This window comes from Physella acuta, unplaced genomic scaffold, assembly GCF_028476545.2.
Source record: "Physella acuta isolate Inbredline_101_S28 unplaced genomic scaffold, ASM2847654v3 ptg000061l, whole genome shotgun sequence".
Classification (NCBI taxonomy): domain Eukaryota; kingdom Metazoa; phylum Mollusca; class Gastropoda; family Physidae; genus Physella; species Physella acuta.
In genome coordinates, this window is record NW_026731581.1 from 655,815 (window position 1) to 669,079 (window position 13,265).

A 13,265-nucleotide genomic window follows, 5' to 3' on the forward strand; every position below is an offset into this window, starting at 1 on the left:
TACACATACACATACACATACACATACACATACACATACACATACACATACACATACACATACACATACACATACACATACACATACACATACACATACACATACACATACACATACACATACACATACACATACACATACACATACACATACACATACACATACACATACACATACACATACACATACACATACACATACACATACACATACACATACACATACACATACACATACACATACACATACACATACACATACACATACACATACACATACACATACACATACACATACACATACACATACACATACACATACACATACACATACACATACACATACACATACACATACACATACACATACACATACACATACACATACACATACACATACACATACACATACACATACACATACACATACAACCACCCCCCCCTATGAAAAATTCCGGGCTACGCCATTGAACACCAGTGTTTCTTTCAGTTTTTTTCTCTATGGGGCACCATACACTTTTTGAGGGGAGGAGGAACACTGCAAAACACACTCAAATGATACACTATTATAGTTATAGTTTCTTTAGGTAAAAAATTAAAAACATACAAGAGCAACCCTCAAGTTGTTTATTACTGTATTTGTAGGCCTATTATAAAACTTCCTTCATCTATAATGACTGATCTATAGATAGAACCTGGCTTATGAAAATCAAGTGGGTTTTTTCACATGCCTCTTTCAACATCCTAATGTTAGACAAACACGCCCCTTATACTGTCCTAGTATTACATTACAAGCCCTTATACTGTCCTAGTATTACATTACATGCCCCTTATACTGTTCTAGTCTTACATTACATGCCCCTTATACTGTATTAGTATTACATTACATGCCCATTATACTGTCCGAATGTTACATTACATGCCCCTTATACTGTCCTATTATTACATTACATGCCCCTTATACTGTCCTAGTATTACATTACATGCCCTTATACTGTCCTAGTATTACATTACATGCCCCTTATACTGTTCTAGTCTTACATTACATGCCCCTTATACTGTATTAGTATTACATTACATGCCCATTATACTGTCCGAATGTTACATTACATGCCCCTTATACTGTCCTATTATTACATTATATGCCCCTTTTACTGTCCTATTATTACATTACATGCCCCTTATACTGTCCTAGTATTACATTATATGCCCCTTATACTGTCCTAGTATTACATTACATGCCCTTTATACTGTCCTATTATTACATTAAATGCCCCTTTTACTGTCCTATTATTACATTACATGCCCCTTTTATTGTCCTAGTATTACATTATATGCCCCTTATACTGTCCTAGTATTACATTATATGCCCCTTATACTGACCTAGTATTACATTATATGCACCTTTTCCTGTCCTAGTATTACATTACATGCCTCTTATACTGTCCATACGTTACTTTACAGGCCCCCTATACTGTCCGAATGTTAAATTACATGCCCCTTATATCCTAATATTACATTACATGCCCCTTATACTGTCTTAATGTTAGACAAACATTTCCCATCATAATATCTACTTACATTCCAATATAAATATACAGTTCTCATGTTAGACTCACAAGCCTCTTCATAAAAGCTTGTAGTAAGTAAAGGTGGCCCTGTCAAAGGCCCTGTAAAAAAACATTTAATATAATCCATGATCATTTATAGCATTATTCAAACACATTTTTAACGCTATGTCTTTATAAAAGTAGTGATACCTTTATTGATATCATGATAGGGCGGGTAGAGTTCAGTTATTAGTGTAACCTGCAATGATATTGTGGTCTGTTCTATGCCCAGTTGCCTTTACATTCAATAATCCTAGTTTGGTACGTCGCCCTACCAGAGTTGGGAAGTCTACGGGACATCATAGGAATTGAACCTGAAGCTTTCGGGTCAGCAATCAGCACCCTCATTTCCCATCGCTGCAATCCTAGGTACTCACTTATGCTAAGCACATGTCATACTATTCACATTCAATTCATGGAAAGACGTAGTCGAATAGTTGAACATATGGCTGAAAACCCGAAAGTTTTTAGTTCGAATCCGCGTTCATGTAATTAGAACGTCCCTCCATCTAGCTTTGATGGGTACCTGACTCTCATCAGGGAAAGTAAAGGCGGTTGGGCGGACTATACTATCTCTTCATATGCAGAGATCACAGAAACAGTTGAACTCTACTTCACTTGCCCAAGAGACAGTCAGATTCAAAAGCGAACTTAACTGATATTCAATGCACAGACCACATAACTACTTTAATTATATCGTGCAGACAAAGGTAAATACAGAATATCAGTTGGGCCTACCTCTAGAAATATGAAGAATACTCACTGAATTCATCTGTAGTGATTTCAGTAGTTGCTGGACTGCTCCATGGTTCAGACTCAAATCCCTTAATCTGTAGCTGGAGTATGTAACTGGTAAAAGGTTTCAAACCACATTCAGTTACAAAACTCTGATTGTATGGTTGACCTAAGGCCGTTTTGTACATATGCTGCCCAAAAGAAAATTACTTATTTAAACTTTTTACCTTCATAAACTTCATTTTTATATCACAATGAATCATTTTTGTTTTATTATTTGATTACTATAATTAATGTTCAGCAATAACAACTAACTTGCTCTTTAATGTTTTATTCTCTTCATCATGTGCTCCACATGAATGTTACAAACCTCTTTAAGTGATCCATTACTGGTTGATTTTAATATTTTGTGAACAGCATAAAACTTTGTGCAAAGTGTACAAGCATTAAGGTATTTAGAATCTGTCCAAAACATAGTGAAACATGTGCTATTCTTTGACGTCACATGGAAATTGTGAGGTGGATCTGATTTTGCTAAGTAAAGAAAAAAATTGTTTATCAATCCTATAATATTTGTTTTTAATTTTTAAAAAGTAATAACTGAAAGAAATTGTTACAACTGAAATAAACTATGTTATCTTTTGTTTTAATATCTAAAGTTAGAATCCATGAGGATCTTTAAAATCTAAATATAAGAAGAAATAAATTCTTTAAAAATAAACTCGAAGAGATGGTTAATTCTCAAAAGACAAGTGTTGGATTATAACATAAAACTGACTTACTGTTACGGTTAACGTCAAATTTTGCAATATATGTTACAGGACTATCAAATGTAGGATTTGATAAATCTTTCTTCCACCTCTTATCTTCAAATGAAGAGATCAATGTAATACTGACAAAAATTGGTGACTGCCCATAATAGTTCTTGTAATATATGATACAGTGTGTGACATTACTTTCATCACAAGTCTTATGATTGCTGTAAAGGAAAGAGGTGTGAACAAAATTGAAAAATGACACTGTTTTAAGACACGAAATAACTACCTACTGGTAGTGAAAGTTATGTTTTATTTGAATTCTTAAGTGTTTTTATTAATTTTGTGTTCTCACTTTTCTGTCGGGGGAGACGAAGGTAGCCATGTTATATTGGCTTTGATATCAAAAAAATAATTCCTTCCTAGTTCCCATTGAAACAAAATGAACTCTTGGTAGAAATACACTCCAGAGAAGCTGGTAACATTTTGTAATGCACCTGAAAACGAATACTGCAATGTATTTATTTATTATACACATATGTGTCTTTGTGCCTATATATATATATATATATATATATATATATATATAAAGCAATGTATGTGTGTGTCTGTGTGTCTGTCTGTGTGTGTCTGTGTGCTGTCTGTGTGTCTTTTATGCATTACCACACCTCTTATCATATCGCCGTGAAACTTTGGGAAGTTTTGAAAATATTCCTGGGGAGGTTTCTGCGAAAAAAAAATTTCAAATTCGCAGGGGTGGAGCCCCGGTAGGGCGCGATTTGTTTTTCTCTATATACGGTATATAAAAATAAAAGTCTATTTTGATTTCACACTGTTCATCAGATAGGCATGAAACTTTGGAGAGTTGATTAGAACACTCTAGGGAAGGGTTCTGTACAAAAATCAATTTTAATTTCGCAAGGGCGGCGCCACGGGAGGGTGCGATTTTTCTCTATATGCGGTATATAAAAATTAAAGTCGATTTTGGTTTGACACCGTTCATCCGATAGCCATGAGACTTTGGTGAGTCCCTAAGAACACTCCAGGAAAGGGTTCTATAAACAAAACATTTCATCCGATAGCCATGAGACTTTGGGGAGTTGATTAGAACACTACCTGGTAGGGTTCTGCAAATACTTTTTTACGTGCTAAAGAAAATAATCCTGTTCATTTGTGTCACTTTTGCGAATGACGAATTCTGTTAAAGGATGCTATTTGGCACGATGGCGCCTGTTAGTTTTAAGGAGCCAGGGGCCGTACGTGGCGGGGGGTGTGCTCCTGAGAGCGCCCCTCTTCGTCCCTGACACATGGGTGGTCACTGAAGTGTGTTCTACCTGATTATTTCGGTGAGTGATTAATGTACACATAAGGTTTTCATGCGGTAGTGTAGGTAAACCCGCGTCCCAGTATTTATGATCCAAGCGCAGGCATTGTTTACATTTAAATAACTCACTTTTAGGAAACAAGGTTACGCGTCTAAGAATATAGGATTGGTAACGTATGGATGAAACCCTTCTTCTACCCCCGCGGCAACGCGGTGACGGGTACGCTAGTATATATATATATATATATATATATATATATATATATATATATATATATATATATATATATATATATATATATATATATATGTATATATATATATATATATATATATATATATATATATATATATATATATATATATATATATATATATATATATATATATATATATATATATATATATATATATGTATATATATATATATATGTATATATATATATATATATATAGAGAGAGAGAGAGAGAGAGAGAGAGAGAGAGAGAGAGCTGTCTGACCATGTCTCCGTCCGCCCGGTTTGTCTGTATGTATTTATGTCTGTGTGTGTGTGCTGGTCTTCCTCTATATACTTTTAATGCTAGCCCATATATATATAAATAACAACTTACGTTCAACATATAAAATAGTGGTAGATAATGTTGTGTTTCCAGCCTTACAATGACATAACCATTCACCAATATCTACATCATGGAACATAAACTCCACACTTGCTGTCTTACTGTCATTATTTTTGGACAAATTTAGTTCAATAGGTTTTTCAATTCCTAGTTCTTTTTTTAAACAAATAGAATCTGTAGGCCTATCATGCAAATCAGCAATGCAGAAAAGTTGAATAGTCTCTCCAACATATACAAGTCTTTCGGATGATAGGTTTTCTAACGAGAGAAAAACAATTGTAAAAATATATTTTTGAAATAGGCCTAAATCGATTTGTTTTTAAATAGCAGTAGGTCATTGGCTATTTCATTAAATACTGAATTTGTTTACAATAATTACTACATCAGGGCATTTCCCCCCTGTCAATTACCCCCGGATATCCCCCCCCCCCCCCCGACATTCCCCCCCAGAGTAATTACCCCCCCCCCCTGTCAATTACCCCCCTGTCAATTACCCACCGCCCAGTACAACATTACCCCCCCCCCCCCGACAGGGTTAGAGTTAGGGTTAGGGCTAGGTCTAGGGCTAGGTTTAGGGCTAGGGCTAGGGTTAGGGTTAGGGTTAGGGTTAGGGTTAGGGTTAGGCTTAGGCTTAGGCTTAGGCTTAGGCTTAGGCTTAGGCTTAGGCTTAGGGTTAGGGTTAGGGTTAGGGTTAGGGTTAGGGTTAGGGTTAGGGTTAGGGTTAGGGTTAGGGTTAGGGTTAGGGTTAGGGTTAGGGTTAGGGTTAGGGTTAGGGTTAGGGTTAGGGTTAGGGTTAGGGTTAGGGTTAGGGTTAGGGTTAGGGTTAGGGTTAGGGTTAGGGTTAGGGTTAGGGTTAGGGTTAGGGTTAGGGCTAGGGCTAGGGCTAGGGTTAGGGTTAGGGTTAGGGTTAGGATTAGGATTAGGGTTAGGGCTAGGGCTAGGGCCAGTGTTAGGGTTAAAACTAGGGTTAGGGCTAGGGTTAGGGTTAGAGCTAGTGTTAGGGTTGTGTCTAGCTTTGGTTTTGGTTTTGTGTGAAGTTTTAGGCTAAGGTGGATGCTTAGGTTTTGGTCTTTTTCTTAAGGTTTGGATTAAAGTAGTATATAGGTATAAAATTCTAGTTAGAGTTAGGATTTTAACTTGAGAGGGGGGGGGGGGGTTAACTCCCCGGGGGGGGGGGGTAATTGACAGGGGGGTAATTGACTGGGGGGTAATTGCTCCGGGGGGGTAAATACGGGGGGGGAATGTCCGGGGGGAAATATCCAGGGGGGTAATGTCCTGTAGCCGGCCTATATATAGTATATAGGCATTATATATATATATATATATATATATATATATATATATATATATATATATATATATATATATATATATATATATATATATATATATATATATTAGTGTGTGTGTCTGAAATGTATAACATTTCCAAAGACCAATATTTTATACGATCTTTATGACCCCACCCACAAACCATGGCACAGACAATAGAGCTTTAAGTTTTTTTTCAGTAGGTTGTTATCGATTTTTTGTTTGTATTTTTTATTTATGCAGTACGTAACTATCTTGGAGCATTGAGAAAAGACAGTTGATAGAAACACTGTACAGTGTTAAGACATTGATTTTAACTAAGATACCAAATCATCATATTAAACAATAATTAAAGGGTTAGGATCGAGAAAAAAAAACACTTTTGCAACGGCGGCCATCTTGAAAAAAAAACTTTAGTGAAGGACTCAAGGTTCAAAAACGAACATATGCCGATCGTATAAGAAATTTTTTTTTTTTAATATATATTTTCAAAATTTTGTGGTAAAATACCATTAAATGTAGCAATTAATTTTAGTTCCAGCCATATGAACGAAATAATGTTGAAAATGTTTATAAATGTTTTATTTTAAAATCTCGAAACAATCAGCCGCCCTATTTTTGTATCAATGGTGATTAAGCTCATAACAATTATTTTGGTTCGAAAATGTATATCTCTCCTTGCCTAACGAGATTTCGAACTTTATGTAAGAGAGACCGAGACTTACAAGCATTTTTACTTTCTCGTATACGAAATATAAAGAAAGTATTGTAATCGTGCAAAAAAAATCGAGATTTTTGCAAATCTCGAAGTTTTACACCTCCATGAGTCGGAAAAACATATTTTTTCAATCTTGTCCGTATGTCTGTGTGTGTATGTGTGTTTGTGTGTGTGTATATGTCTCTGTGAACACGATAACGTGAGTACTGTTACAGCTAGGTTTATGAAATTTCATACAAAAGTATTATATCAAATGTGTAGTTCTGAATCAACTTTTCAGCGATTTCCGGTAACCAGAAGTGGAACTTATTCTACTTACAATTGTTCAAAAGCCTATAGCTTGAGTTCTGTTTCAGATATATTAATGAAATTTCAGATGTAAGTAAAAGATCTAATTCTCTGCCTTCTGTTAAATTTTGACTAATTTCCGTTGAACGGAAGAAGTGATTTACGCTATTTCCGATTTCTCAAAAAAACGCATGTGAATTTATAAAGTACTAATAATATTCCGCATTATTATACACATATTATCTGGCGTTTACTCGCTGCGCAATTCTTTTCTCTACGAGATTATATTCCATTTTAAAAAGTTTAAGCAATTAAAAATTGATTTGAAATCCTGGCTATATCCCAAGTTGCCATCCCGTGTATTGTTATATAAGAATATTCGAGAAAGTTTAAGGGAGATCACTCCCGGTTTATTTTGCATAATTATTCGAATTTGATTCCATATTCTTTTAAGATAATAAATTTATAAATTAAGCTTTTTTTTTTTTGGTTATTTGAAAACTAAGGATTAGTTTAACCTACGTGGTTTTAGCCAAGGTTGTACATACGCCCCAATAGTTAATTACCCTGGGGGTATAGTTATATTTAGAAAGGGTTTTAGCCACCCCTCCCCCTCGTATGTATGTATGTATGTATATTGAGAGCATTACAACACGGCGTCATGTGGCCCAATATAATACTTTACGACAGCTTTTATGTCCCAAAGCTATTTCTAACGGACCCAAAATTAGAAAATTCGTAATAAATAAGTTAGAAGATTTGCACTTGCATTTTTTAGCTGAGTACTCCAAAATATGGTACAATGTTATGGATTAATTGTTTATTGGTCTTAAAATATAATGCTTTAAGAATGGTGAAACCCTATGAAGAGGTTAATTTTTCAAGATGGTCGCGCGTTGTCAGAGTTACCAAGATTTTTCCACCAATTATTTTTAAAGGTAATCGCATATGCAGATGTACCTTGATAAAAATCTATAGAAAAATTATTGTTTTCTAACCAGTATTAAATATTTTTTACAGGAGCTTATCCCCCTACCAACAAAATAAGAAAACATAAAGTAAAGAGTTACCATCCTCATCTTCTGCTTCGTCACCATCTGAAAAAAAAATTAATAAAACATTAAACAAAATAGAACATAGTCTGCTAATATAATTACTTAAGTCTAAAAATGTATTTTACAATAAACATACACTATTTACATGTTATTTTCATTTAATTCAATAATAATCAGTGTATAAGTTACCAGCTCTTCTTGACAAAAACAGTAAGAATGCAATTAAAAAAAGATTCATTCTTGTCTGTTCTTTCTGATATGGGTCTAAAGTATTCCGATATTTCTGAGAAGCATTTATATCAAAACAGCAGAATTCATCATCCCTAAAAAATACAAAAAATAATAATATATTGAACAATAAAACATATACAATAGGCCCCATTTTCCCCACATGAAATAATAATAATCATTAAAAAAGTTTTTAAAAACCCACGTTTTCTGATTGAACTAAAAAACGAAGACAACTCGTAAAAAGACAACTCGTAAAAAGACAACTCGTAAAAAACACGTTGTGTGAATACGTTACTGACTAGAACACATAGATTTGAACCCGTGTCGAGTGGGATAGCAATCGTGTGCCCAACCACTCGACCATATCGTCTCCCCCATTCTGGCCACCATTTGTTACGGTTGTTTGTACACAAACACCGCGTGAACACTACTCAGTAAGCAAAGAGGGAGAGTACCGAACCTTGTTTTCATCAAATTACAGTTACTGGGTTATGTCCCCTTTTCCCCACGTTTTTACTACAAGTATATAGCGGTCTAAAATGCTCAATAAAATGTTTCCATGGATCAATTTAGTAATAATAACAATTGAATATTCTATGGTCATCGGAAACAAAGCTTCCCTGAAAATTTCAGCGCGCTAGCTAACTGGGAAGTGCCCGAAATATCGATCGCAAGATTTGATTGGAGAACCAAACAAACAGACGCGAAAGCAAGTTAAAGAAAACGTGGGAAAATGAAATACATCATTCTTTATAAATTTAGTGACACTCTCTACCCCTACTCCCCTAACCGCAGTTTTCGGGTTAGGGAGAGCGGCGAGTCGAGAAAAAGGCGCCATATATATATATATATATATATATATATATATATATATATATATATATATATATATATATATATATATATATATATATATATATATAATATATACTAGCTGTATGACATTGCTTCGATCAGGTAAAAAGCACATTCGGACATTACTCTGTAAAAACAAAAGAACAAAACACAATTTATCACACAAACAATATACAACACAAAGTATTACACATAACACAAGCAAAAACAAGAAACACAACACATTCTCTTTTGTATTTCTTTAAAAAAAACAAATTTGAGATAATGGAATATTAATTAAGACTAGCAAACTACAGTAGGGGAAATACTCACTCTCTTAATATAGATATGTATAGTTCTACACATTCATTTGCAATAGACTTGAAAAGCTGGTTCCAAATGGTTCCAATTTTTTGTTGCCAGAAAACATATTTTTCAACCAAAATTTTTTATTTTATAACATTTGTGTAATAAATACAAAATTACTTCCGGTTTCGTTAAGGCGAGAAATAGTCAAAGAAATAATTACTAGAAATATAATTGTAATTTAGAAAAACTTTTATTTTTTATTTGGATTAGTAAAGTCAGGGTTTTGAGGTGATTAGGGATGTTACATTATTTAATATAAATACAATACTACGCTATACACCATAGATCACTATAGTGTATTTTTATCATGGAAAACAATTTTATTGTTTTACTCTCCCTGGCCATTCCAGTTGACTTCAAGGAGAGGTTGATAGAATTTTTTGAAAATATTTGAATTGATAACATAAATCTAAACGGCTTTTCAACGGCTTATATTCGATACAAAAAATATATTAATTAGTGTAATCCATGGTTCCCAAACGGTTTTAATTTTTATAAATGTAACTATAATTTTATCGCCTGCTATACTCTTTTTTTTTAAATTTAGTATGATTACATAGACTTTTCATGTCTATTATCAAATTCAATCAGATCTATTAATACCGCATTATTTAACATAGTAGCTTATTACTATTCGTTTTTACACAACATAATTTGTACAATAAGAATTAAATATATTTCATCCTAAATACTAAAGCATCAAAGCATGTAGAAAGTTTATGATAGCGGAGCTGGTATAAAACCTCACTTTTGAATAGAGTGGAAAACTAAATCTAGTAGGTGGAACATTATGAATAATAGTCCACATTATATGAAATTTCAACTAAATTATGTGCATCTATACAAGATGCCTTAAGAAATGGCAAAAGACATGCATTTTCCTTTCCTGTTAGTATTTACATATCAATAATAAGCAAAGTCGTATTATATGGGACACACTGTAGGTCAAAATGAAACCTATGTCAATAGACTGATTTTAAAACACAAAGTTCATAGTACAAAATAGTATAAAAGATAGATGGCTGAATAGAGCCTGATAAATCATGCAAAGACTACACTTGTGAATTAAGATCGATATTTAGGTGGTTGACGGTCTATATCCAGCAGGAATAACACAACCAGCAGATGTACAGGCGCTACAATAGACAGACTGTGACAAAACTCGCACATGTCTGACATTGAGCTAGGCGCTGATAAGTAACCCAAACAATAGGCTACAAATTTATTTGCGATGTGTTATTATAAAATGTGATATTTACGGTACATAACATGGCAGTTTTTAATTCATAGTTTCAGTAATGTGTTTGCTATTGCTGCTGTTGTTTGTTTGATTTTTTGTGTTGCGGGATTTGTTTTAAATTCTATTTAATTATTCTCCGAAAAAGGCGCCATAATGCGCTACAATATGCAGACTATGACCCAGTGGCGTAGCGAGGTCGGGTGTCACCCGGTGCGGCACTTAATGTTGCCACCCCCAGCGGGGACAAACTTTCAATTTTCGATTTGCACCCCCCCCCCTCCAATTTTCGATTTGCACCTCTTAAAAGATTATTTAATACTCGAATTAATCACTGAATTAAGTGGAATTATAATTTTTCTCGATATATTTTGCTCTTTTTTTGCTTTGGTGTCACCCCCTGAATGGTGTCACCCGGTGCGGTCGGCACCCCTCGCCCCCTCCCCCCCCCCGGTCGCTACGCCCCTGCTGTGACCCTCCCCCCCTCACCCCCCCCCCCCCCCTTACAGTCGTAACTTGGCTTACGAGTGCCCCGACATTCATATTTTTAGATAGGCCTACGAACAGTCGAGCGAGTGATTTTTAAATCACAATTTAAGATACGAGGAACCTGATCCGCGGGTTTTATTTTAACGGAAAAGAAACGCCCAAGTAAAGCTGCAACTGATCGTGCATCACTTGTCTAACAGTTAACTCATTTCCGTAAAATTCTGGGATAGGAAGAAGGAAATTAACTCCCTCAAAAAGTTTAATTTTAAACTAGACTACCCGTCATCCCTTGGATAACTGTGGGTTATAAAAAAAAACATCAATAAAAAACATCACGTCTGTCACTTATCGTCACAAAAAACCAGACCCTCACATTAAAAAAGGACGTCACACCTCAGAAGTTTTTGTCTTTTAAAAACACTGATTTCGGCTGAGCATGGGTCTGACAACACAATCTCTTCATATGCTGAGGTCACAAAAACAGGTCAACTCAACTTCACCTGCCCAGTATCCCCCCAACTCAGACATGTTTTTGTCTTTCAAAACACAGATTACAGCTGAGCTTGGGTCTGACCACACTATCTCTTCGTATACTGAAGTCACAGGTTAACTATACACCTACCCAATTCTACTTCACCTGCCCAGTGCCCTGCCAAGTCTCAGACCACATGGTTTATCGTTTTAAAAAAAAAATATTTAGGCCGAGCATGACTCTGACCACACTAACCACGTCATATGCTGAGGATAAGGAAACAGATTAACTCTACTTCACCTGCCCTGTATCCCACCAAGTTCCGATAGGCAACTTTATCATTCCAATTTTTAAAAAAAAATGAAAAAAAATTAACATTGACATGAAATGTCTAGAACCCGTGCCACCCGCATGGAAGCCTATCTAGGCTCTTCACGTCAATGAAGTTTTTTGTGCTCTATATTAATAGTTTGAGTCTGCTTAAGAAACTTGATTTACGCGAAAAGGCCCTAGATCTAGTATTATTTCAAATTAAATTTTATCTTAAATTAGCCAATTCCATAGCTAAACAAACAAAGATTTATATAAAATAATGAAGGTCTGAAATAGTTTAGTATAGAAACTCATTATTATCTAGATCTAAAGATAGAGTTATATAGATTATACGACTGGTTTTGTTAAATCGAGTTTTCTCGTAGTTCTATCAATATGGATCTAGAACCTAGATAGAAATCACTTGTATTATATCAAATATTTAAGGACTAAAATAGTTTAATAAAGAAACTCAATAATTTATTGTGATTAATTTTTGTTTCCCCTAGATTCTAGATCTATAACTTCCTTCGACAGCGGATCTTTAGATTCTAAATCTAGAGAAATTTATTGTATACTTTAACTTAAATGAAAAGGACTTTTGAAAATTGATATTAGTGTTGGAACGTAATAAAATAGCAAACGGACGTATCGTTAAAGCTATAGCCGACAAAAGTGGGATGTGTAATAGAGAAGTGGGATGTGTAATAGAGTAGTAAGATGTGTAATAGAGTAGTTAGATGTGTAATACAGTAGTAAGATGTGTAATACAGTAGTAAGATGTGTAATAGAGTAGTAAGATGTGTAATAGAGTAGTAAGAAGTGTAATAGAGTAGTTAGATGTGTAATAGAGTAGTAAGATGTCTAATAGAGTAGTAAGAAGTGTAATAGAGTAGTTAGATGTG

The 13,265-nt window shown here is 34.6% G+C and overlaps 1 protein-coding gene across 2 annotated transcripts in view; it reads right to left on the reverse strand.

Moving 5' to 3' along the window:
• Window positions 1-13,265, reverse strand: part of LOC131949336 (uncharacterized) — a 33,388-nt gene that overhangs the window by 13,762 nt on the left and 6,361 nt on the right. For both annotated transcript variants that reach the window (XM_059311191.1, XM_059311181.1), the window contains exons 2-9: window positions 8,606-8,739; window positions 8,432-8,458; window positions 5,036-5,302; window positions 3,455-3,596; window positions 3,127-3,323; window positions 2,715-2,878; window positions 2,373-2,535; window positions 1,581-1,669 (exon numbers count right to left, since the gene is read on the reverse strand). In XM_059311191.1, coding sequence (XP_059167174.1) covers window positions 1,581-1,669; window positions 2,373-2,535; window positions 2,715-2,878; window positions 3,127-3,323; window positions 3,455-3,596; window positions 5,036-5,302; window positions 8,432-8,458; window positions 8,606-8,654 — 1,098 coding nt within the window. In that variant the 5' untranslated portion in view covers window positions 8,655-8,739. The remainder of the gene's footprint in view (window positions 1-1,580; window positions 1,670-2,372; window positions 2,536-2,714; window positions 2,879-3,126; window positions 3,324-3,454; window positions 3,597-5,035; window positions 5,303-8,431; window positions 8,459-8,605; window positions 8,740-13,265) is intronic.